The sequence below is a fragment of the Phyllostomus discolor genome, chromosome 5 (genome assembly GCF_004126475.2).
Source record: "Phyllostomus discolor isolate MPI-MPIP mPhyDis1 chromosome 5, mPhyDis1.pri.v3, whole genome shotgun sequence".
Lineage (NCBI taxonomy): Eukaryota > Metazoa > Chordata > Mammalia > Chiroptera > Phyllostomidae > Phyllostomus > Phyllostomus discolor.
The window spans coordinates 92,365,401-92,393,299 of record NC_040907.2 but is presented as its reverse complement, the minus strand read 5'-3'; the positions used below and the strand labels follow the sequence as shown (position 1 = coordinate 92,393,299).

Below are 27,899 nucleotides of genomic sequence, written 5' to 3'. Positions count from 1 at the left end.
TAAATGCCAGTAGCACCCATTGCCAGCCCAGCCCAAGTTGTGACAAGCAAAAATGCCTGCAGATATTGCCAATGTTCCCTGGGGGGCAAACTCACCCCTCCTCACCTCACCCACCTTCTTCTAACTGCAATGATAAATGAATAAATATCAATGCCTACAATAACAAAAAGTAAATATCACAAACATAACATGGAGCAAAAAGTGCCAGACAGAAAAAGAGTACAGGCTGTATATTTCTATGTATATAAAGGACAACAGCAGATCAAAGTAACCTAAGCCAGGGGTGTCAAACTCATTTTCACCAGGGGCCACATCAGCCTTGTGGTTGCCTTCAAAGGGCCAAATGTAATTTTAGGACTGTATAAATGTAACTACTCCTTCACAGTTAAGTGAGAGTTCAGTGCTGGTAGAAACACTCGTTCAGCAGAAACACTCTCGTTCAGGTAGAAACGAGGTGCCAGGCAGGATAAAACAAGGTGGAGGACTGGATTCGACCCCTAGGCCTTGTGTTTGCCACCTGTGACCTATGTAGTTTGGCATCAGTGTTGTGCCTGGGATGCTGGTAGTGTTCTATGCCTTGATGTGAGTTACATGGGTGTGTTTGTTTATGACAATGTGTCAAGCTGAATACTAATGATAAGATGTGTGCACGTTTCTATGTTATAAAGTGTTTTACCAAAAATAAATGAAAGACTGAGTCATAGGCCTCCTAGGAAAACTTTTGCAGGGGACTCTTCAAGGTGAGTGGAAATCAGGAATTCTTAAATAAATGATATTTATGGGTATTACTTATGACCAGATACTCTGCTGTACCATACACTAGAACCCACATCACCTCTTTTTTTTTTAAGATTTGATTTATTTATTTTTAGAGAGAGGAGAAGGGTGATAGAGAGAGAGGAAGAGAAACACCGATGTAAGGAACAAACATCTACCAGCTGTCTCTCATATGCACCCTGATTGGGGACCGAACCGCAACCCAGGCATGTGCCCTGACTAGGAATTGAACCAGCTACCTTTTGCTTTGCAGGATGACACCCAACCAACTGAGCCACACTGGCCTGGACAGCCCACATCATGTCTTCTTTAGGCAGACTGACTGGTAAGGGTGTTTCTACTCTGGTTCCTGACACTTGCCACCCTTAGCCACGACCAAACAACCACTGCTACCTACTAGTAAGCAATGTCCAGAAGAAAAGGAGCCAAAAGAAAACAGAACAGAGCATTAAAATATAATTAAAAAACCCCTTGTGTTCATCAACACTGAACCGAGTTGCAGCCCTTAAGGGACTTGTCATCTAGATCAGACAAGGATGGAGGAGGCACCTGCACTGAAAACAGAACATCTGTTATAACAAGGTACAAGGAAATATGAATGACAAAGCTGATAGCTGGCATTAGGGACTATCACCCCCACTTGTCCAATGGAAACTGAGATTCAGAAGCTCACTATTCTCCCAGGGAGGCCCCCAGTTGGGGGTCACTTGGTTGGGAGGGGCTGGCATGGGACTTGAATATGAGCAGCTTTACTCCAGCGCGGTTGCCATCTATCCCCTTTCAGGCAGGCCCAGAAAGGTCTTAGCCTCCTCACCCAGATCCACTTCATGGAGAAATCATGAGGAAATAAGGAGAGCTGTGTTCACTTCCAGTAAGACCCACACATTCTTTTTTCCAACACTCCTTTTCTTTCTCTCACATTCAATCAATCAGCATGTACTGAGAAGACACCTAAGCCTGAAACACTGGGACATTTCTTTTCCTTTTCTCCCAACATCTTTTTTTTTTTATTCAGAAAACTATCTAGACAAATCTTTTTCTTCTGGCTCGTATCATGATTGACTTCCAAATTCCATCTCTCCAGCCAGCTCTTCAGGTGATCACATTTCTGCATGGTTTGATTAGTCTCAAGCAGAAGACATGATCCAGGGAATATCTGGCCCATGCAGAACTGAGTTTTAGACAGCTGGCCTTGGAACTAATTAACCAGATGTGGTAATAATCTCCAGAACAGAGCTCCTGTGAATCACACATATCTCTTTCTGCCTGCAGAGAACAATTCACCAAATCCAAAGTGCCTCCTCTGTCCTGACTTGGACTCCAGGCACTCAGATCCTGCTCTCCTGCCTCCTAGACTCCCAGCCTTCTGTAATTCTCAGAACACCCACTCTCCGGATCACTTTTGCCAAGTTTGTTTTTAAGCTTTTCTTTTTGAGAGGACTAGGTCTGAAACTACCCCAATGATTGTATTGACAGGGGGTCTGACACACTACCACAAGAATTCCATCAGAATCAGTTACCAGTTTTACAAAAACATACCACCAAAAAAGTTGAATAATTAAGCTTATTGTTTCCACTTGGCCCTTTATGTCCCTCCCCTGCCCCTCCCCCTGCAGGAGAGCTGACCTGTATAGAATGTGTCAATGGGCTCTGGCTCTGGTGGGTTTTCCAGTGACAGAGAGACGATCAAGGCATTTACACCCCAGCTCCTATCTTGACACTTACAGCTGGACAGCGGTCTCCTGTGACTGAAGTTATTTGTAAAGGGGCCCTATCCACAGTACTTTTTCTAAGCCTTTCTTGACTAGCTTAATCTGTTTTCTTGCTAGGGTCCTAACTGATACAATAATAAAGGATAACATTGAGTTAATACTTATCAGGTGCCAGATATTTAGTCAACATTTCTTGTAGATTACCACTTACTGCTCACAACAACCCTGTACAAGTAATAAGCACCTTGTTATCCCCATTTTACAGATAAGCAAGTAAGACTTCATTACCCAAGGTCATGAATTCAGGTGGCATTAAAGCAGGACTTTGAATTTATTATTTATATGCTTATCTGTCTCCTAATACAAATAGACTTATAAAGGTATCAAAATCCATTCAGAGCTCCTTATTTCTTCCCAGGGACCAAGGCTACAGCTGGTAAGGGGTAGATGTGTATGCCCTGGGTCCAGGACTTCAGCTAAGCACCATGAGAAGACAGGTTGGTTATAGAGTGGGACTGAGACAACGAGTGAATGTACTGAGGTTAACAGGAGCCAGGATTCTCACCGCCACAGAAAGAAGTGGAGAGAATAAACCCTGTGTTGTTGGATTAAAATTAGAGATACTGTGAAATTGCATTTTTTAATATATATTTAAAAATTAAAATATAGATAAGTGTGTGAGTGAGCTGAAACTATGTATAAATTGGAGTATGTGTTTGAGAATGCACCTGTGGAAGTTTCAGCCAAGATAGTGGTGTAGTAGAAATGCTTCATTTCCTCACACAACCAAAAGAAGGGTAACAACCAATCTAAAAACAATTAACAACCAGAAGTGCCAGAAAATCAAACTGCATGAAATTCTGACAACCAAGGAGCTAAAAACAATATTCACCAAGACCGGTAGGTGGGCAGCCAAGTGGAAAGGATGTGGGAGGCAATTTGGGCCAACCAGGGTTGGCTGAACAGGAAACTAAAGACTCAAAGATAGCTGTAAACTATTGCAAGGGTTGCCACAGTGGGAGAAACTCCCAGTCTCACATGAGAGATGGAGAGTTCGATAGAAAGTGGGGCTAGAGCAGAGCAAGTGAAAAGAATTGCTCCATCTCTGACCCCTCCCCTACAGACAGCACCACAACGCAGCAAAGAGGGTTGACCTACCCAGGTGAATACCTATGGCCCTGCCTCCTTACAACATATCAGGTGCACCAAGACAAAGAAATATGGCCCAAATGAAAGAACAAAACACCAGAAAAAGAGCTAAGTGACAAGGAGATAGCCAACCTATCAGATGCACAGTTCAAAACACTGATTATCAGGACACTCATAGAACTGATTAGCTCAGTTGCAAAATGAAGGAACAAATTAAGGCTACCCAAAGTGAAATAAAGGAAAATATACAGGGAACCAATAGTCAAGGGAAGGAAACCAGGACTCAAATCAACAATTTGGAACAAAAGGAAGGAATAAACATCCAATTGGAACAGAATGAAGGAATAAGAATTTTTAAAAAATGAGGAGAGGCTTAGGAAACTCTGGGACAACTTTAAATGCTCTAGTATCAGGATTATAGGGGTGCCAGGAAAAGAAGAACAAGAGCAGGAAGTTGAAAACATATTTGAACAAATAATGAAGGAAAACTTCCCCAATCTGGTGAAGGAAATAGACTTCCAGGAAGTCCAGGAAGCCCAGAGAGTCCCAAAAAATTTGGACCCAAAGAAGAACACACCAAGACACATCATCATTAAACTACTCAAGATTAAAGATGAAGAGAGAATCTTAAAAGCAGCAAGAGAAAAAGGAGACAGTTACCTACAAAGGAGTTCCCATAAGACGATCAGCTGATCTCTGAAAAGAAACCTTAAAGGCAAGAAGGGGCTGGAAAGAAGTATTCCAAGTCATGAAAGGCAAGGACCTACATCCAAGATTACTCTATGCAGCAAAGCTATCATTTAGAATGGAAGGGCAGATAAAGTGCTTCTCAGATAAGGCCAAGTTAAAGGAGTCCACCATCACCAAGCCCTTATTATATGAAATGTTAAAGGGACTTATCTAAAAAATAGAAGAAGATCAAAAACTATGAATAGTAAAATGACAGCAAACCCATGACTATCAACAACTGAACCTAAAAATGAAAACAAAAATTAAGCAAACAACTAGAAAAGTAATGGAATCACAGATATGGAGATCACATGGAGGGTTTTCAGTGGAGAGGGGGAGAGGAGAATGGGGTCAAAAGTACAAGGAATCAGAAGCATAATTGGTAGGCATAAAATAAATGGGGAGGGGTTAGGAATGGTATAGCAAACAGAGAAGTCAAAGAACTTATATGTACAACCCACAGACATGAACTAAGGTGGCAGGGCGCAGACAGCTGGAGGGTTGGGATATACAGGGCAGAGGGGAGATAAAGGGGGAAAAATTGGGAAACCTGTAATAACATAATTAATAAAATATACTTTAAAAATAAAATAAAATAAATATTAAAAAAGAGAGAGTTCATATGTGAGTGTGTGTCATTGTGTATACAGACATTATGTGTACAATACATATTTTTTTCTAGCTCTGATCCCTGAAAGGTCATAGTTGTAATAATGCCTTTGAGTGCTCAGATCCTGGTTTCTAAATATTATTCTTTACTAAATGCAATGAGGATTCCTTAAAGAAAATGGCTGACTCCAAGACCTGGGTAGGTTAAATATAATGCAAAATTAATGGAATATCTCATGCCAGAAAGTAAGGAAATACTAAAAAAATATGGGGACATATTGAAAAGACATAGGAATCAGCTTGAAGGGGCACCCACTGGCTAAGTCTGGAACATTTGAACAGCAAATAAGTATAAATAGTAATGGGTTATAATCCATTGAGTAAAATGGGAACCCACATCCATAAACAAACAAACAAAAAAACAAGTGAGCACATGGGAGAAGAGAAGGCTCTACCTTATAGGTGAAAGTCAACTAATGAACACAGAAGGATGGATTCGGAAAAAAAAAAATCACAGTTTGGCAGCCACACAGTAATCATTAGGTCAGGGAAGAACCATCGGTGGACTACAGAACTGGAGAGTGAACACTTGATGAAGAACAGGATATCTAAATAGTCGCAAACTGTCTCCCCATAAAATACTTAGTAGTAAATATGAAATACAAATCTGTCAGGTAGATCTTAACCAAGTAACAAAAGTTAACATTGCCACTATCAGAACAAGTCAACATGGCATGCTCCCAACCATTACTTCTCTGGTATCTTTGCCCAAAAAGCATAACTTGAATCTGATCATGAAGAAACATCAGACTTCCATTCTTCAAAAATGATGAGACCTTGAAAAGAACCAATAGACTAAGAAATTGTTCCAAATTAGAGGAGACTAAAAAGATATGATATCTAAATGTAGCTTGAAATCCTTAATAAGATCCTAATTTTATGAAAGACATTATTAGTAAGTACAACCAGTGATTCTGGAATAGGGTGTGTGGATTGAAGAGAAATGCTGTACCACTTGATGATTGTACTATAGTTATGTAAGAAAGCATCTCTCCTGCTGGTGTTAGAAACATACTGTGAAATAGTAAGGAGCAACTGGCAAATGGCTTAGGAAAAATGTATAAGAGAGAGTGAGAGAGAGAGAGAAAGGAATAAGATAAGGCAAATGTGATCAATTGTTAGTGTTACAGGTTGGGAAATGTGGGTGAAGGCTATAGGAGAGCTCTTTATACTCTTATAAGCATAGTTAATTTGAAATTAGTTTAAAATAAAAGGTTGAAAACTCATTAAGATCTTTAAACATTTTCTACATATTCAAAGAGTAGTATTTTTATTAAATACATTGCTTCAGCCACGGGACCTTCTGAAAGGCATAATTCCTGATCATAAACTAGGGGTCAAGCAAACACAGATTAAGTCTGGACCCCCAGACTTACTTATCTTTCTGGAACCCCATTTTACTTATCTGTAAATTGGAGATGATAATATCTACCTCTCTCAAGGATTTCTGTGAAGTTCAAATAGCTTAAATGAAGCATGATGTTAAGTTTTCCTGCTCTCTCCTTGAGAAAACACTTGTGCTGGAGGATTTCTTTAACAGTACCAGGATTGGAGTCTTCTAGGGTGTGGAAATAGCCCCATTCTATAGAATTAACATAGGCCATTCATTAAAATATGATTCTACCTAAAGACAGATGCTTCATTAACTACCAGATTCAGCTCTTCTCTACCTTTTATGGCCAAATGGAAACTCTGCCCCTCTGAGATTTTGAAATCTAGTTTCAATTTGGGAAGGTATATTAAAGAAGACTTTTCAACAATTTTCCCATCAGGGCACATATTGAATACAATCATTTGTCTGGCACCTATAAAAAAAATGAACAGTGCTGGCTGGTGGGGCTAAGTGGACTGAGTGCTGGCCTGTGAGCTGAAAGGTTGCCAGATCAATACCCAGTCAGGGCAGGTGCTGGGACTGTGGGCCAGGTCCCCATTTGGAGGCTCTCAAGAGGCAACCAATTGATGTATCTCTTGCACATTGGTGTTTCTCTCCCTCTCTATGTCCCTTCTTTTCCCTCTCTTTAAAAATAAATAAATAAAATCTTTTAAGCAATATAAGAAAATACCTATTTTTTAAAAAAAGGACAAAGTTCTTTCAACCAGAGGTGCTTGTGCAAGGGATTCCAACTGCCCTGGGCCTTCTGTGCCACACATACTTCTGGGGTCAACAGGCAGCCATTCTACAAACACTGCCAGCACAGCACATAGTGTGCACAGCCAGAAGGACAGCAATGAGCACACAGTGTAACAAAGAAAGAGTCTGCCATTATAGGACACAGATGGGTAATAAGCTAAAGCACATCACACACTTTGGCAAAAGATAGAGCTATTTCTAGTTGCACTATGAATAAGAATGTGCTGAGATGTATGACCTTCCAGACAAGCTCAGGTTTGTATTCTCAGGCTCCACCTCTTATCAATAGTGACTTACCATTGCAATTAACTTCACTCTTGATCTTGCTTTGTTCTTTTTTTTAAAAAAAGATTTTATTTATTTACTTTCAGAGCGAGGGGAAAGAAGGGAGAGAGAAGGTGAGAAACATTGATGTTAGAAAAAAACATCAATTGGTTGTCTCTTGCTTGTGCCCCAACCAGGGACTGGCGCACAACCCAGGCATGTACTCCTACCAGAATTGAACCAGTAACCTTTTGCTTTGTAGGACAATGCTCAACTAACTGAGCCAGACCAGTCAGGGCCTGACTTGTCCTTGATTTCACTTCCCCTGCTATCTTAACCTTCCCTTTTATGGCTTTGAATCTGGAAAGCAAGAAGAGCCTTAAACACTGTCCCTTGTCTAGCTTTTGCCTGGCCTGTGAGATGGAAGATGCTGGAGGCTCAGAGCAGAACTGAGGTCTGCAAAGTCTCAAAAGCAGCTAAAAACAGCTGCACATGCCTCAGAATTTAAATGAAAAATTCTACAAGGGTGGCTGATTTACCTTCCATAAAAATGTTATGGTTTTTCACTAAAGCTAGACAGAGGTTAATTAGAATTGCAAAAATGATAAAAATTTGTCCACTTCATTTCTAATAAGGAGAAAAATAGGCACATTTATGAATCTTCTGAGGAAAAAACAAATGATTGTGAAACCCTGTCAGACACTGCCTAAATCTGTCAAGCTCAGTAACACAGGAAATAGTATTTGAAGCAACCAACTAATAGGGATTTAAACAAGCTTCTCCTAAGTTTCTAGGTGGTCACATGTAAGTAGCACAGACTAATCAATGCATACACCCAAATGGTGACCATGGCCAAGGAGCAAATCTCATGAAATGAAAGAAACAAAAAGTAAAAGCCACAAAAATAGTAACTAGGACTCCAGCACAAACCCTTCATCTCACTGTTAAAGAGCTGGGAGAATAAGACCTGTGGACAAAAAAGGAGGGGCAGGGCTCTGTAATAAAATTCACCAAAAGTAACTTCTCAGGGTGATCTGATCACAAATTCCTAACTGGGCCGGTCTTGGTGGGTTAGTCACTCCCCAGGCACACAATTTCTTTAGTAAAAGTTTATTTTTGCTTTAAGCAAGTCCTGTGCATTATTTTTGTGCCTCTAGGTTAACACACCTTTAAAATGCCTCTTTACTAGACACCTTAACTACCCTGAGAGATCATATAATCTTACTGATTATCCTGTAATCCAGTCCTTGCCTTGATTTCTCCCACTTTCATGTAATCTTCTTTCCATTCCTACCTTAAATCCAGATGCATAAAAGAAATTGCACGCCAACTATCTGTTCTCTTTCCGTTTTTTCAAGAAACATGATTCTCATTGCTGCTCAGATTTTGAAATCTACTCTGTCAGTTTAAAGGAAAAAAAGAAAAAGAAATTGCAGGTCATCATTCTCCAGAGCATTTGATATCTTGCTTCCCAGCAATTGTCATCAGTTTGCTCAAATAAACTCATAAAAATCCTGTACAGGTTTAGACATTTCTTATATTGACTGGATATAAGTGAATTATAGTCAATGTGGTTTTATTGAAATAGAGGGAATTGTAGCCATTTCAGTCTTAAAATGAGGATGACTTACAGTTTGCATAAAATGACAGAAAAGGGGTCAAAATGTAGTAAACATTTTAGGGCAATATCTCACCTAAAATAAAGGGTTGCTTTATTTAAAAAAAAATTTATATATTCATTTCTAGAGAGAGAAAGAGAGGAAGGGAAGAAGAGAAACATCAATGTGCGGGAGAAACATTCATTGGTTGCCTCTACCCTGCTCCCATGGCCCATAACCTAGGCATGTGCCCTTACTGGGAATCGAACCAGCGACCTTTTGGTTGGCAGGCCAGCACTCAACCTACTGAGTCATGGCAGCCAGCATGGGTTGCTTTATTTATCTTTTTGAATGAGGCTTAGCTAATGGTTTAGAAGATTTGGAAGATAGAAACCTAAATTAACATTTTGGCCATGCAGTGTGTCCTTAATTCAATGTTGGATGATTTCATGTCTTAATCCTCTAATAGGTACTTAATCTTCTCCTAAGAGGATATACCAAAGACCAACAAGCACATGAAAGGTTATTCAACATCATTGTTCTTTAGTGAAATGCAAATCAAAATCATAGTGATATGTTATTTCACACCCACTAGAGTGGCTTGAGTAAAAAGACAGGCAATATCAAGTGTTGGTGAGGGTAAGGAGTCCATGGACTGCTGGAGGAAATGTAACATGGTGCATTCACTTTGGAAACCAGCTTGGCACTTCTTTAAAATGTTAAACATAGAGAAATCATATGAACCAGCAATTTTACTCTTGGGATCTATCCAGAAGAAATGAAAATGTGTCCTTACAAAGATTTGTTCAGGAATGTTCATTGCAGCATTATTCATAATGGCCAAAAAGTGGAAACAACCCAAGTATCTATCAAGAAATGGATGGCTGAAGAAAATGTTTATCCACATAATAGAATAGTAGTCATCCACATAAAGGAGTGATGTACTGATTCATGCTACAATGCTGGTGAACCTCAAAAATATTACACTAATTGGAAGGAGTAAATGTGAAAAAACATATATGATTTAGTTTATATGAAATGTCCAGAAAGGGCAAATCCATACAGAAAAGCAAGGGTTGGGTGTAGAAATGTAAAGTAGCTATAAATGAACGTGAGGTTTCTTTGGAGGTGATAAAAATATTCTAGATTGGGATCTTAGTTCCATGACTGTAAATATAATAAAAATCATTGAATTGTATACTTGAAATGGGAAAATTTGGTGAATTTTAGAATGTATGAATGATATATCTGAATTATATACCTTGGGTTTTTTGTTATGTAAATAATAAATCTATTAACTTAGGGGGGTAAAAAGGTAATTCATCCAGTGTTGGACACTGTTAAGGATTCATGATGATGATGGCTTATATGACATCACTAGGGGCTCAAAAAGCAGCTGGTAATTGTCTGTTGTAAGTTATCAGTGACTTGGGCAGTAGAAAACATCCGGATTTGCATGAAAGCAACACCCTATTTTTTTATACTAGCAAACATAAGGTGTATCAAATTCAATCTGAAACCAAGCAGAGTGTTGGTTGAGGTTTCAGAAGTTATAAAGCTTATGAGACCATCCAGGCTTCTGCATTCTGTCAGTCCCCACAGATGCCCAAACTGCAGACCCTAACAAGAAGATAAGGACTATCTATGAGGTAAAAACAGAGCTCTTGCGGCATGGAGAACAAAGGTCAATTTTGCCTGGGCAAGGGGGGCTGACCCAACAACATGGTGAGGGGGTTCTCAAATATAATCAGGATTTCTCCAGGCAAAGAAGGGCCTATGGGGAAAACTAGCATAAAGAGGTCTGTTTGGAGCTTAGCAATTATGCAGGGAATTCAAGTTTTAGCTAAATAAACCACTGTAACTACATTTTTTGGATATCATCAATAAAAGCCTCCCATAGCTAAAGCTACTCTGGCAAATTTCAATAACCATTGACTACTTTTTTAGACCTGAGCTAAAACATATAATTTCAATAAAGAGGTTATACAGACCTTATAGCAACCAGAAAACTAATAACTCTCACAGGCCAACACCAAAGTATTTTCTAATGCATTCAGCAGAGGTGGGAAAGGATGTCTGCCCTTTAGAAAAGTAGGTGCCTTTTAGGCAGTGTAAAAGCTGAACCAGAACTGAGAAGGAAGAAAATTAATTTTCAGCAAAGTTGCAGCAGAATTTTCTTCATTTATAGAAAATATTGTATTAGATAAGCAGAGTAATGCTCTTTTCTCTCCCATTCATGTGCTCCTCATTCAACATTCTATTAGAACCCCACAGAATGATGAGGCTAGGCAAATGTCTAGTTCACATTCTCACCATCAGAGAGTACATGCAGTGGGGGATGGGCAGAGATGCAGGGACCAAGATCCACACAGTTAAGATGCAATGGAGGAGAGATTAAAAATGGAAGGAGACAGTCACAGACAGTCGATCCCTGGAAATCTCAAACTGGCTGCCTAAGGTCAAATAGGGTCAACATCTGACATTACCAGAAACAAATCCAGAAAGAAAAAAACAGGGCACCTGCACAACAGCACACAAGACATGGTGGGCAGATTGACCTTCAGTCCACCAACTAAAGGGAAGGACCCACCAAAGAATGAGCCAACAGCAACCAAAACCCAACTACATCCAGAGAGCCAACATAAACAGCATAAAGGGAATCCCAAGAGCATCAAGTTCAGGAGATGAAGAGGACTGCACCACTGAATTTCACAGGTCTCCTACCATAGAAGTTCAGCACCACAAACTCAGGGAGCCAAATAGATCAATTGAAAAAGCAGAAGCAAAGAAGAAGAGCCTTGCAAATAATGGAAACACAAAGAAATAATGCCTAATCAAAAGGAAAGGACGAGTCCTCAGAAAGAGTGCTAAATGAAATAGAAGCAAGACAACTATCAGATATTCAGGTCAAAACAATGGTTACAAGGAAGCTCAATGATATCAGTGAGAATTATCAAAAACTATACGGAAGCTACAATGAACTCACTGCAAAATATATTAGCATGAAAAAGGACATAGAAACTATCAACAGCAGCCAAGAGGAAATGAAAATATAATTTCTGAATTGAAGAACACAGTAGAAGAAATCCAAGGCAGACTAGATGAAGCATAGGATCAAATCAGTGAGGTAGAGGACAAGGTAGAAAAAAGTTCCCCAAAAAAAGCAAGGAAAGGAAAAAAGATTAAAAAAGAATGAGGAGTGCTTAAGGGAACTGAAGGACATCATGAAATGTAATAATATCTGTATAATAAGGATACCAGAAGGAGAAGAAGAGGACCAAAGGATAAAAAACTTGTTTGAAAAAGTAATGATGGAAAATTTCCCTAATTTGATGAGAGAAAAAGTCACACAAATCCAGGAAGCACAGAGGGTCCCAATCAAGAGGAACCCAAAAGAGGCCTACTTCAAGACACATCATAATTAACATGGTGAAATTCAAAGACAAAGAATCTTAAAGACAGCAAAGGAAAAACAAGAAGAAACATACAAGGAGCCCTGATATGCCTAGCAGCTGACTTCTCAACAGAAACACTACAGCCAGAAGGGAATGGCAAGAAGTATTCCAAGTAATGAAAAGCAAAGGCTTACAACCAAGTCTACTTTACCCTGCAAGGTTCTTAATTAAAATGGAAGTCAAAATAAAGGTTCCCAGACAAAAGAAGGCTAAAAGAATACACCTCCACCAAACCAGCACTGCAAGATATGCTAAAGGGACTGCTTTAAGAAGATAAAGAAAAAGAGTGAGAGAGAGAGGCACACAGGCACAAAGGGAATAAAATGGCAATGAATAAGTACCTAACAATAATAACCTTAAATGTAAATGGATTAAATGTTCCAATCAAAAGTCACAGGGTAGCTGAATGGATAAGAAAACATGGCCCACATATATGCTGCCTACAAAAGACCTACCTCAGAACAAAAGACTTACGCAGACTGAAAGGGAATGGTTGGAAACAAATATTCCAAGCAAATGGGCAGGAAAGAAAAGATGGGGTAGCAACACTTATATCTGACAAACTAGACTTCAAAGAAAGGCCATAAAAAGAGACCCAAAAGGACACTTCATAATACTCAAGGGAAAAATCTATCAAGAAACATATATGGACCCAACATATGAGCACCCAAATATATAAGGAAATTCTAGGAGGACTTTAAAAAAGATATAGACAGCAACACAATTACAGTAGGGGATTTTAACACCCCCTGTCAAGAATGGATAGATCTTCCAAACAAAATATCAACAAGGATATTGTGGCATTGAACAATGCCCTAGATGAAATGGACTTAGCTGTATATATAGAACCTTACATCCCAAAGAAGCAAAATGCACATTCTTTTCAAATGAACATAGAACATTTTCAAAGATAGACCACATGATAGGACACAAAATAAGCTTCAAAAAATTCAAGAAAATGGAAATCATATCAAGCATTTCCTCAGACCACAAGGGCTTGAATCTAGAAACCAACCTCAAGGAAAAAAACCCAAAACATTCAAACTCATGGAGATTGAATAGCATGCTATTAAACAATGAATGGGTTAATAATGAGATCAAAGAAGTAATCAAAAAGTTTCTGGGAAGAAGTGAAAATTAACATGCAATAGTCCAAAACCTGTAGGACACAATAAAGGTAGTCCTGAAAGGGAAGTTCATAGCAATACAGGCCTACCTAAAAAAAGACAGAAACATTTCAAATAAACAACCTAACCTTACATTTACAAGACCTGGAGGAACAACAACAAACAGCCCAGAGCGAGTAGTAGGAAGGAAATAATCAAGATCAGAGCAGAACTAAATGACATAGTGTTGGGAACCGCCCTGACTGGTATCAGAAGCTGAAACCACCGCCTAGGCTAAGGCTAAGGGAACGCCCTTGGAACCGTAAGCCAGCAAGGAGACAAAAGCTTATCTCCCCGGCAGGAATGCTGCTTCTGCTGCTTTATTCATAACTGAACCCCCAAAAGCTTGGTTGGTTAGCCAAAGACGGGTAAGATTCCCCACAGGGGGAATGACCTAAGACAGGCACGATCACTTTGGGAGGCCCCCCAAAAGAAGGACTTGGGGGGCTGCAGCAAAAGGGGGTGATGGACCCTCGCTCCTCGGCTTTGACATAGCCTGAGTTCTCAACCGTCTGGAAGAAAATCTCCTTATCTCTTGGTTGCCTTAGTTCCCTTGCTCCACCTAAGCCTGAAACAATGACAGGGTGGTGCAGCTGTGTGCTTAAAAGGGCGGATTCCCTGGGTGATCAGGCCTAAGAAAGAATATGTAAATTACTGTGAAACCTTTGTTTAGAATGCTCTCAGTTGAATGGGAGGGGTCCAAGGAGGAAGTTTGTTCCTCAAAGTCTTACAGCTCTTTGACCCTGACTCAATAGACCAGCAGAGTTCCTTGTTTTCTATAGTTCCTTACTTCCCCCTGATAAGTACTGTACTGTACCTGAATTATTATGCAAAATGAGCCCAATAAAAGCAGGTATGGATGGTAAATCGGGGCGCTCCCCACTGGGGGGGTGGCCATTTCGTCCCTACTTCCCCACAGAAACTGGTCTGTCTCTGTGCATGTTTTTTTCTCGCGTGTTTTCGGCGAGCCATCCGCAGCGTTCCGTGGTCACTGCTGGCCGGTGACCCACGAGCATCAACATAGAAACTAAAAGAACAATTCAAAGGATTGATAAATTCAGGAGCTGGTTCTTTGGAAAGATCAACAAAATCAACAAGCCTTTAACCAGACTCATCAAGAAAAAAAAGTGGGAGAGGACTCAAATAAACACAGTCAAATGTAAGAGGAAAGATTACAACTGATACCACAGAAATACAAAAGATAGTAAGAAATTTCTATGAATAACTATATGCCAAAAGTGTGAAAACCTGGGTGAAATGGACAAATTTCTAGAAAAATATAATCTTTCAGAACTGAATGAAGAAGAATCACAAAGCCTAGACACATCAATAACAGCTGGTGACATCAAAGCAGTAATAAAAAAAAAAAATCCTGGCACACAAAAGCCCTAGATGGGATGGTTTCACAGGAGAATATTATAAAACATTCAAGGAAGAGCTAACCCTTATCCTTCACAGACTATTTCAAAAACTCCAAGAAGAGGAAAGACTTCCAAACTCTTTTCATAAGGCTAGCATCATCCCAATCCCAAAAATCAGATAAAGACATAACAAAGAAAGAAAACTATAGGCCAATATCACTGATGAACATATATGTTAAAATCCCCAACCAAATATTGACAGACTGCATCCAGAAGTATATTAAAAAGATCATACATCATGATCAAGTGGAATTCATCCCAGGGATGCAAGGATAGTACAATAGTCGCAAATCAATAAACGTAATACATCACATAAACAAAAGGAAGGACCAAGATGACATGATCATATCAATAGACGCAGAAAAAGCATTTGATAAGGTACAGCACCCATTTCTGATAAAAAAGCTCAGCAAAGTGGGAGTAGAGGGAGCATTCCTCAACATACTACAGGCCATATACAAGAAACCTACAGCCAATGTCACACTCAATGGGCAAAACCTAAAATCTTTCCCACTACGATCAGGAACAAGACAAGGATGTCTGCTTTCATCACTTCTTTTCAACATAGTATTGGAAGTCCTAGCCAGAGGGATCAGACAAGAAAAAGAAATAAAAGGCATCCAAATTGGAAAGGAGGAAACAAAACTGTCATTGTTTTCAGATGACATGATAGTGTTCACAGAAAATCCCCATAGCCACCACCAAGAAACTACTCAACCTAATAAGTGAATTTGGCAAAATGGTGGGATAAAAAGTCAATATTCAGAAATTGAAGGCACTTTTGTATACCAACAATGAAATATCAGAAACAGAAATCAGGGGGAAAAAATCCCATCTGCTGTAGCAACAAGAAAAATAAAGGTATTAAAGGTATAAAAATAAAGGTATTCCTATACCTAGGAATAAACCTAACCAAGGAAATAAAAGACCTGTGCTCAGAAAACTATGTAACTCTGAAGAAAGAAATTAGGGAAGACACAAACAAATGGAAGCATGTATTGTGTTCATGGATTGGAAGAATGAACATCATCAAAATGGCCATACTACCCAAAGCAAGTTATAGATTCAATGCAATCCCTATTAAAGTACCCATGACATATTTCACAGACATAGAACAAACATTTCAGAAATTTATATGGAACCATAAATGATGCTGAATCACTGCAGCAATTTTGAGAAAGAAGAACAAAGCAGAAGGGATCACAATACCTGATATCAAACTGTAACACAAGGCCACTGTAATCAAAACAGCCTGGTACTGGCATAAAAACAGACACATAGACCAAAAGAACAGAACAAAAAGCCCAGAAATAAACCCAAGCCTCTACGGTCAATTAATATTTGACAAAGGGGGAAGAAACATAAAATGGAGTAAAAATAGCCTCTTCAACAAATGGTGTTGGGAGATCTGAACAGCTACATGCAAAAAAATGAAACTTGATCACCAACTTACACCATACACAAAAATAAATTCAAGGTGGATAAAAGACTTAAATATAAGTCATAACACTATAAAAGTCCTGGAGGAAAACATTAGCAGGAAAATCTCAGACATTCCATGCAGCAATATCTTCACTGATATGTCCCCTAGAACAAAGGACTAAAGGAAAGAATGAACGAATGGAACTTCATCAGAATAAAATGCTTCTACATGGCTAAAGAAAATATCAGCAAAATAAAAAGGGAACCAACCACATGGGAAAATATACTTGCCAATGATACCTCGGACAAGGGTTCAATCAATCTTCAAGATATATAAAGAACTCACATGACTCCACTCCAGGAAGACAAAAAGTCCAATTAAAAAGTGAGCAAAGGACCTTTTCTCCAAGGAGGACATACAGAGGGCCCAGGGGCATATGAAAGGCTCCTCAGCATCACTAGCTATCACAGAGATGCAAATTAAAACCACAATGAGGTACTACTTTACACTGGTCAGAATGACCATCATAAACAAATCAGCAAAGAATGAGTGCTGACAAGGCTGTGGAGAAAAGAGAACCCTAGTACACTGTTGGTGGGAATGCAGACTGGTGCAGCCACTGCAGAAAACAGTATGGAATTTCCTCAGAAAACTAAAAATGAATCTGCCTTTTGACCCAGCAATTTCACTCCTGGGGTTATATTCTAAGAACCCTGAAATAGCAATTCAAAAGAACATATGCACCCTCAATGTTCAGCAGCATAATTTACAATAGCCAAGTGCTGGAAGCACCACAGGTGCCCATCAGTAAATGAGTGAATCAAAAAACTGGTACATTTACACAATGGAATACTATGCAGCAGAAAGAAAGAAGGAGCTCCTACCCTTCTCAACATCATGGATGGAACTGCAAATGCTAAGTGAATAAGCCAGGGAGTGAAAGACAAATACCACATGATCTCACCTATAAGTGGAACCTAATCAACAAAAGAAACAAGCAAACAACATGTAATCAGAGATATTGAAATAAAGAAGAAACTGACAGTAACCAGAAGGGAAGGGGGAGGGTAATAACAGAAAGAAGGGAAAGAGTCATCAAGGAACATGCATAAAGGACACATGGACAAAGTCAAAGGAAAGAATGATTAGAGGTAGGAGGTGGGGGAAGGTGGGAGGTGGGGTGGGTAGGGTGACAGAAAGTGGTGGCAGGAAAATGGAGACAACTGTACTTGAACAACAATTTTTAAAAAAGATGCAATGGAAGAGATGCTGTTACCCAAGTAGGAGTAAAGTGTGGACAAGAGTGGCTGCTTCTCTGGGAAGGAAAAGGGGCAGGGAAGGCTTCTCTGAGGAATTGACATTTCCAGTGGATCTTGAGAAATGACTAGAATGAGCAGCAAGAGTAAAGAGCATTTCACAACAAGGGGACAACATGAGCAAGGATGGGAGACCATTTGTTTTCAGACCAGTCTACAAGTGACAGTGAGGCTTTCAGCTAGTCCGAAAATACTGCTTTTTAATAAGAGGAAAGAGAAACCAACTACTTAAAACTCTGTATGTGTCACATTGCTAAGTAAAACTACAGCTCAGGGATATCCTGTGTGGGTCACGTACCTTATTCTAGCAAACAAACTATCTTTGCAACTTCAAAGCCACATGTTCAAGGGTGTGTGTGTGTGTGTGTGTGTATTTTGGTTTAACACACAAGTTTCAAAATAGTAACATTAAAACCTCAAAACTTATCTAAGAAGCTAGTCAGTTCCTCCTCTGAACATTTAAGGAGTTCCTGCAATGTACCAGGTACTATTTGTATACTCCAATCCTTCTACCAGTCTGACAAGGAGAAAATTTATCCTCAAGATATAGGTGGAGAATCTGGCTGAGACATTTGGCATCTTGCCCAAAGTTACACAGATGTATGTAGCAGAGCCAGGGCTGTCTGGTGTTAAATCCCATCAGTAATTGAGAGCAGCCATCTACTCTACAGTGTAATCACATCTTGAGATCATTTGTTCAACATACTGTACAATCTGCAAAAGTCTGAAATGCACCCTGCTTGATGACCACTGACTTCAGTCCAGTTGGACCTATCCCTTATTTTTATATCCCATGACAACTCTGCAACTGCCAGACTGTACCTCCTGACCCCTCCACCTCTCCTGCTCAGCCCCACTTCCCCACATCCAGCAACCACCAATCTGCTGTCTGTATCCAGGCTCTGTTTCTGTTTTGATTGTTTATTTATTTTGTATTTTAGATTCCACACATAAATGAAATCCCATTCCATTTGTCTTTCTCTGTCTGACATATTTCACTCAGCACAATACCGTCTAGGTCCAGCCATGTTGTTGCAAATGGTAATTTTTAATTCTTTTTATGGCCAAATAATATTCTATTCTATGTATGTACCACCTCTTGTTTGGCCAATAGACTGTTGATGGGTACTTGGGTTGCTTCCATATCTGGGCTATTGTAAATAACACTGCAATGAACATAGGGATGCATATATCTTTTCAAATTAGAGCTTTGAAATTTTGGGGGTAAATACCCAAAAGTCAAATTACTGGGTCATAAGTTAGTTCTATTTTTAATATTTTGAGGAACTTGTTTTCCACAGTGGCTGCACCATTTTGCAATCCCACCAACAGTGCACGAGGGTTCCCTTTTCTCCATATCCTTGCCAACAAGAAATATTGTTCTTGAATAGCATTAATAATACTTTCATCAACTAATTCAATTAATTAAATTGAATAATTTATTATTAAATAGAATAATTTAATTAATTGAATTAATTAAATGATAAATATATGTTAATTTATTTATCTTCATAGTAATATTAAAACAGGGTCACTGCTTTGATTATTCCTCAAAAATTCCAGGAGATGGTATAATTAACAAAGCAAACATGTCCATGTGCATCATCATTACTATGCAAACTATTTTTGATGATAATATATGTCGATATTTAAGAAGTATTGGGAACTGCCCTGACTGGTTTCAGGAGCTGTAACCCTCCCATGGCTAAAGCTGAGTGAGAGACCTTGGGACCATAAGCCACTAAGGAGACAAAGCTTATTTCCCTGGCAGGGGCCTCTGCTCCTTTTACTTCACCCTGCCTGGCTCCCAATGCTTGATCGGTTAGCCAATGACAGGTAATATTCATCAGGAAGGATGGATGGATGGTGGGAAGGATGACCTAAGACAGGCATGATTATGGGGGCCCCCAGGGAAGGACTTGGGGGGCTATAGAAAAAGGGGGTGATGGGCCCTCGCCCTTCAGCTTTGACATAGCCTGAGTCCTCATTCTGTCTGCAAGAAGTCCCCTAATCTTTTGGCTGCCTTACTTCCCCTGCCTGAAACAATGCCTTAAGCCTGAAACAATGCTGGAGGTGGGTGCTGCCCTGTGCTAGAAAGGGCAGGTTCCCTAGGGTGGTCAGGCCTAAGAAAGAATGTATAAAATCATATGAAACCTACTTTGCTAATACCCTCAATTTAAATAATAAGGGACCCATCAGGAAGTGAGTTTGCTCCTCAAAGTTTTATGGCCCTTTAGCTATCTAATCCTGACTCAGAATAAGCCCTCAGAGTTCTTTGAATGTTATCTATTGTTTAATCATTTCTGCCTGACAATGATTGATGAGCTTTATTCCTGTGCAAATTGAACCCAATAAAAGTCTGTCAAGGCAAGGGTCAGGACGCTCTCCTCTTGAGAAAGTGGCCAAGGCACCCCAAGGTTTTTTCTCCTCTTGAGGGAGAAGCCATGCTGTCCCTTTTCCTCCACTGGACTCGGTAGTCCGTGTGAATTTGTCTCATATCTCATCCACAATGTCGAGGACCCCATGAGCCAGCGTCCATATCAAAGAAGCATATAAGCCAACTAAACTACATTTTAGGGCAATTTCTGATTTGTAGAAATTGTAATCTTTTTTAAAACTCAACAAAATATCAAAATCTCCAATGGTCTTCTTTTCTACTGAGTCATCTTATTACTAAGAAATTAAGCTCATTCTTCCCTGCAAGATACTGAATTTCTAAGTGCCCTGTGTCCTATCGGGGGTTTAACTTCCAAGACAACACGGGTAGGAATTATCATCTTGAGAGAAAAGAAACCAGGAAAAAGTAGTCTAACTTAGCTGAGGAAGGAAAAAGAGGAAAGTATGGATATAGTATGAGCCTTAGAATGCCCAAAGAACAAAGCCAGTGACCAATGAAGAAGGGCTGTCAAAAGTATAGCAAAGATGAGATCATCCATGAGTTAATCCCCAGCCATTTCTTCTGGACAAGCTGTAAAACTGCTGCCTTGATAATGCACCGGTATAAAAGGTGATGTTTGTCATGCCATTTATCACCTTCTCAAGTGACTATATTTCCTTGGTAAGAACTCACAGGTATCCCAACTCACCAATTACTTTCCCTGAGTTGACAAAAATCAGTATTTCTAGCAGATATAAAATGGAAATTGTTCAAGCTAATAGTAAATCTTACCCTCAAATTTTTTCTCCCCTGAAAGTCTACCTACATACTTAGTGATCTTGGAAGCTTTGTGAGGAGGTGTTTGAGGAACATAAATTCCCTCTTCATATTAAGAATCCAGTCAAATCACTGGGGCCCTGAGTATGAGTTCTCAGGACCACATTGATTCAGATCTATCTTCCCTGCCTCCTGCAGTCACTTCTCTCAAGATTTCAGCACTCCGCACCTCAGTTTGTATTTTTACAGATATAGGGACTACAGCTTGTCTCAAATAACGACAAAAGGTCAGGCCAGTATGGACTCTATAGCAAATGGAAATTCAACAAGTTTCTCCTACCAAGGGCACAAGAATACCAGCAGAGCTTGTCCAGAGGCTGGCTCCTAGGGGAGAAAATTAGAAGCAGGTAGAGTCTGGTTCCAGACCCAAGATCTCCACTACTGTTCTTTTCTTTAATCCTTCCCCTTCAGGCACCTTGGAATTCCTCTTTCCTCCTATCTGCAACCAAACCTGCTCTTAGGAAAGAAGGCTGTTTTCATAATTATTCACATTTTAATAAGAATTTGAAAGAAACTCCTACAGAATCATATTAAAAACATTCCATTGTAGCAAGTGAAGCAGAAATCATTGGTTGTTTTTTATTTATTTTATTTTTAGAGAGAAAAGAAGGAGGGGGAGGGAGAGAGAAACACTGATTTGCTGTTCCATGTATTTATGCATTCTTTGGTTGATCTTGTGTGTGCCCTGACCAGGGATTGAACCAGCAATATTGGTGTATTGGGACAATGCTCCAACCAACTGAGCTACCTTGCCAGGACCATTGGTCAGTTTTTATTATTTATTTATTTACTTTTAACATATTTTAACAGAGAGAGAGAGAGAGAAAACATTAATTTGGTGTTCCACTTAATTTACATACTCATTGGATGCTTCTTGTCTGTGCCCTGACTAGAGATCAAACCCAATACTTTGGCATATTGGGACAACTCTCCAACCAGTTGATCTACCTGGCCAGGGCCATTGGTCAGTTTTTTAATCTTTAGATCCAAGAGATACAGATAAATGAAACAAAGCCACTGAAAGTCCCTATCACAGGCAAAAACCAGAAAAGCACATGATCAATAACTCAGGAGGAAAGTAGCAGTAATGAAGTCCCTTTCTGTAACATGCTTGTCCTCATGGGAAACTTTGCTGGAGTAGACCACACAGGAATTCTTATCTTCTGAAAGGCTTCCTGAGGACCTGCCACTTTTTAAGAGACTTACTGTGTGTAGGTGGCCATATTTTGTTTTGCACTTTATTTATTTATTTTTTAAAGATTTTATTGGGTGGGTGGGCTGGAATGGGAGTAGGGGGGAGAAAACTGTACTTGAACAATGATTAAAATTAAAAAAAAAAAAGATTTTACTTATTTACTCTTAGAGGCAGGGGAAGGGAGGGAGAAAGAGAAGGCGAGAACATCAATGTCTGAGAAAAAGATCAATTGGTTGCCTCTCATCCGCACCCCTACAGGGGATCAGGACTGCAACCCAGGCATGTGCCCCGACCAGGAATCCAACCAGTGACCTTTCACTTTGCAGGATGAAGCCCAACCAACTGAGCTACATTGGCTGATTTGCACTTTAAAGCACATGATTCTGCCACCCTGGCCACAGCTACAGGAACAACATGGAGCCTAAATGAAAGACAGTTACCTACAGAGAGGTCAGCAGCAGCCTATGAAATGACAGGAATACTCATTGCACAGTGACTACGTGACCCAAAGTAAGACTGTCTGAAGGGGGTACAGAGAGGAATGGCTGTGAGCAGAGTAGCACAAAATCTGGCAACACAAGGGGAAAATGTAGAAAAGTAGAAGCCACAGAAATGTGGGCCAATAAGTACGTGGAAGCCCTGAGGCAGGAGCAGAAATTTCAAAGAAGGAAAAATCAGCAGAGATGAAGATGCTGAGCCATGAGCCTGGCTGGCTTCTCAGTCTGCTGGGACAGCACATCTGCTGCCTGAACTTTCTGACCAGAGCAGGGAGGACTCATGGCCCACCCGCCCTGTTTCCTGTCCATTACAATAGTCACCACTTATGAGTACAAATGTGATTTTATACTGAGTTAAATAAAATACATTATTTAAATTAATTTTGCCTACTTACCTTTGTTTCTTTTAATGTAGCTACTAGAACATTTAAAATTACATTATGTGGCTGACATTATATTTCTATTGAGTGGTACTGTTCTAGGTCCCCATGAGGCCATTTCATTATGAGGTGCTTTTTTCCCCCTGACCTGTTGCTGCTTTGGGAATCCTAATTAGCCCCCAATCATTGCAGTTGATTAGAACAATCTTTAAAATGGCCAAAAGCAAACAACTCAAACATCAACTAGAAGGGCCGTCAAAACAGAAAGGACCCAGATTTCCACACAGCAGGATAACAGTTAAATAAGATGGCCACCTACACTCTGGCCACCCCAGGTCCTGCAAGAGTCAGCTGCACTAGTGATGGGCCACAGCCTCCAGCAAGTACCCTTCATATACGTTTTGAAACAGAGCAGTGCATTTATTTTCCATTGCTCTGCTGAACTGTAACTGCTAAGGAGAGGTATAAAAATCCAGTTCCAATAGATAAATAAGGTTGATAAGTTGGGTGTTACTCTTAAGTTTTGTTCAGTAAACTAGTTTCATTCAGGGTCATGGACACTCAGAATCAAAGAGACTCACAATCCATTTTGTCCAACACTAGAGAAATGAGTTTCTTTCACAGCCTTTCTCCAGTTTCTTCTTCCACATATTCCTTGGGCTTGCTTGTTCAGCACTGAGCAAGCTATCCCTTGTAATTCCAGGTGCATGGGTTCTTTCTTTTCCTGTCACTGACCCTAGATTATTCTTCTTTCAAAACTAGAGTTGGTTTCATTTCTTGTTCTCCAGCAAATCTTTATGTGAAAGCAGTGATATCACTTCAAACCTTTTTCAGATTAAATATCCTTTTTGTTTGTTATTGATAATTTTAAAAAATAGAGTTTCGCTTTTTGTCCTTCCTGGCTGCTCTCTTTAGAACCTGCTTTGTAAATGTCTCCCCTTAAAGTATGGCTCCCAGACCTGTATCTATCAGACATGGTCCAAGCAACACAGGAAAGAGAACTGAGGCTTTTACTTTCCTTATTCTGTATGCTACTATTCCACATGAACAGCTGTATGGTTAAACCTTCCCCACCTCACTTTCCTGAGCTCTGATTTCTTCTATCACTGTGGCTTTACCCCTCCCAGATTTAAAAGAAAATGAAAACACTAACTCAAAATGATACCTGCACCCCATGTTCACTGCAGCATTATTTAAAACAGCCAATATAGGGAGACTATCTATATGTCCATTGCTGGATGAATAGATAAAAGATGTGGTGTCTATATATACTGGAATATTATTCAGCCATAAAAAAGAAATATTGCCATTTACAATAACATGGATTGACATTGAGGGTATTATGTTACATGATGTAAGTTAGAGAAAAACAAATACCATACGATCACACTTATATGTGGAATCTGGGAGTGAATAAAAAGAAGCAAAACTTAACTCATAGATACAGAGAACATATCAGTGGTTGCCAGTGTGGGGGTGAAGAGGTGGGGTGTTATATAGCAAGGGTGGGTGGGAGAAATGGGTGAAGGTGGTCAAAAGATACAAACTTCCAGTTTTAAATAAATAAACCCTGGGGATGTAAGGTACAGTCTTGGTGACTAGTTAATAAGACTATCTTGTATATCTAAAAGTTGCTAAGAGAATAGTTCTTAAAAGTTTTATTTTTAAATTCTACTGATTTTAAAGAGAGAGGAATGGGGAGACAAACATCGATTTGTTATCCACTTATTCATGCAGTGGTTGATTGATTCTTGTATGTGTCCTAACCAGGAATCAAATGCATAACCTTGTGTATGGGGGCTGACACTCCAACCAACTGAGCTGCCTAGCCAGAGCAGTTCTTTTTTTTTAGGGTTTTTATTTATTTTAGATAAATGGAGGGAGAAAGAGAGGGAAAGAAATATGAATGTGAGAGAGACACATCAATCAGTGTCCTGTCTAGGGACAGAAACAGCAACCCAGGCATTTACCTTGACCAGGAATTGAACCAGCAACCTTTCGATTTGTAGGATGACACCCACCAACTGAGCCACACAGGTCAGGGCAGCCAAGGCAGTTCTTAAAAGTTCTTATCACAAGACAAAAAAATTCTAAACCTGTGTGGTGATGCATGTTAACTAGATTTACTGTGGTGATCATTTTGTAATGTGTACAAATATCAAATCATTATGTTGTACACTTGAAATTAATATAATGTTATGTCAAAAGAAAGAAAAGAAAGGAAAGAAAGAAAGAAGGAAGGAAGGAAGGAAAGAAGGAAGGAAGGAAAAAGGAAGGGAAAGTCTCGTTTTCCAATGGTTGGGGAAGGAAAGCATTGTGAGACTAAAGCTTTGTATACTAATATCTAAAACTAACAGCTATAATGAATGGTTCATAGCCCTGGCTGTTCCTGAGTGTCTCCCAGAGACTGATCAAATACAGAAGGCTAATTCACCTAGGAAGTCAGGCCCCCTGGGAAACGGGGCCTGGCCTCATGTATTTTTAAAAGCTCCAGTTGATTATAGCATGCATCCAAGGTTAAATCATTAATCTCAAGAAACCATAAACCTGATCCTCATATTGATTCAAGTTACTTTTCCCTTGAATTGTGACTGAATTTTTATTTTGAATGGAACTAGCCAAACTGAACTGGCTCACTGTGAACAACTTGAGATCATTCAAATCAGTTGAAACTTGCGCCAAAGGGAAAAAAAGAGTTAATTTAGTAACAACTGAGACCTAATTGAAAATCAAGTTAAAAAGAACATGAGGCTTAGGAAACCTGGTTTATAATTGGCATGTTTACTAACTAGCTGGGTAATTTGAGCACATCATGTAACCACACTGAAGTTCTTTTTCTATGAAATGATGGTACTGGTCTAGAAATCTTTAAGGTGCTCTGAATTCTGTTTTAATTTCAGGAAAGAATTTGCAAATGAACAATTTAAAGTTGTACCCTGTTCTATTTTGAAAGGATCTGAATTTAGCCATAGGAGCTTTAATGGGGGCAAAAATATAATTAGAATGTCCAAATTGCCATTCAAACTTAATTTATAATATTTATTCCTGATTATGAGTGCCATCACACTTAAAGGAGAACTGGGTTTCATCTCGTTTGCATAGCCAGTGTTCCCTCAGTCTGATATCCCCTGCCATGTCTCAAGGTGGCAGCACACATTTGAAGTGGGTATCTGGGTACAGAAAGGCAGCCTGGGATATCAGCGAAATGAAACCAGACAGTAGAGCTCTGCCACTGCCCTGCTAATCAGTATGCCTTGTTTCCTCATCTGTAAAATGGGCATGAGTTATCTCAACATGCTTTGTGAGCAGAGCTGCTATCAATTTTTTTAACTTTAAAGGTCTTTGAAATATTAAATTTTTCTGTATTTTAAGCATTTTATTCAATATTGAACATGCAATGTGTGTTCATAAAAACAAAAGTTAAGAGACATACTTACCAGGAATCCTATTGAGCGTCACCCAGAAATGTTCATCAGGACTATACGTGTCCTTGGACCAGGACAGTAAGTCAAGTGCTTGCTGGTCTTGGAGGACAAAGTTAGCGAATTCCCTTGTGAGGGCCACATAGGCAGTGCCAAAGTAGATGGTCATGTTGTGAGGAGGCGAAGTTTTCAATTTTGTTGTTTTAAGCACATAGGAATTTTTTTTGTGTAATATTTCTTGGTGGACATATTTAGTCCGGCCAATAGCATGATTGGGAGGCAGCACTCCGGGGGTAATGTTTTTCCCTTTAAATCCTTTCAGATACTGAACTATTTCCTTGTTGGTTTTCAGGGGGAAATCTTGCCCACAGGTGTTGATGGTGTACTTCCATGGGATCTCCGAGGCCACAAGATCTTTGATGCAGTTCAGGTCAGCCTGGAGCCTGGAAATCCCACCATAGACAACTGGCTCCATCTTGGAAGCCAGAAAAGCATTTGGGAAGCAGTTCAGTAATTGCTCCACTGCATCTTTAAATTCGACTGTCGCCTTTTCATCCACATGAATGCAGTAGACATTCTGAGGCATGTAAATAGCTCTGAAGAGTCTCTCAAATGTGCCAAAGTCTTTGTGGATGGTGACTGTGTAAGCCAAAGGAAAGCCAGACTCTTCTTCAGAGAGTGTTTCTGTTATATAGTGACTTCGAGTCATGTATTCAAAACAGGCAGATTCACCAAGGGTAGTTTTCAATGCATTCTCTGTTGAGTAAAAGACCTTCCCCTTGAAAATCTGATGACAGGTTTCTGTTAAGAGCGAAGCATTGGAAAGAGATGCCCTCAGAAAATGTTTCTTATCCCATAATTTGTTATTGTAAACAACTACAAAAATCAGGGCAGTGATAAGAGACACACTAAAAAGACAGTGCTTCCAGGAGCCCATTATCCAAAACCAGGAAATGAGTAAAATGTCTCTTGAGATCTGATCAGAGTGGAGATATAGTTAACTTACATTTTCTCCAGAATCCACAATCATCCTTTTGGTACATGCAAAAGGCTGTTTTCATTCCCTTCCAGTTGACCATTTTTGTCTTTTTCTTTCTTCCTTCCCTCCTCATTTACTGCTGTGTTGCATTTCCAAGTTTCTTTGACACATTTCTGAAGTAATTCCTTTGGAGTTGCTTTGCTCAGTCTCCCACTAATCTGCAGCCTGTTACTACACAAAAATAAGTTGCATCAGGGAGGTTGTGATTCTAATGTGTCCACCTATCCCCACAGTGAAATCGTTAAGGGGTGAGGTGACCATTCTGCAAATCATGATTGCGAGACTTCAAACCTAGCCTCTTCTCTTGGCCAAAGGTTGTCAACTCTATCAGCTCCCCAACTT

General features: G+C 39.6%; 1 protein-coding gene and 1 long non-coding RNA gene across 4 annotated transcripts in view; one reads left to right on the top strand and one right to left on the bottom strand.

Moving 5' to 3' along the window:
• The window catches only part of LOC118500744 (N-acetyllactosaminide beta-1,6-N-acetylglucosaminyl-transferase-like), a 61,907-nt gene extending 34,008 nt beyond the window's left edge, over positions 1–27,899 (bottom strand). For 2 of the 3 annotated variants that reach the window (XM_036026564.1, XM_036026563.1), the window contains exon 1: positions 26,534–27,898. In XM_036026564.1, the coding sequence (XP_035882457.1) occupies positions 26,534–27,455 (922 nt within the window). In that variant the 5' untranslated portion in view covers positions 27,456–27,898. Of the gene's footprint in view, positions 1–4,919; positions 6,619–26,533 lie in introns of those variants that run through there. The other variant, XM_036026562.1, reaches the window with a different exon arrangement.
• Positions 446–26,943, top strand: LOC118500745. The gene is made up of 3 exons (XR_004903331.1): positions 446–740; positions 1,031–1,102; positions 26,871–26,943. It is a non-coding gene; the product is annotated as an uncharacterized LOC118500745 (long non-coding RNA).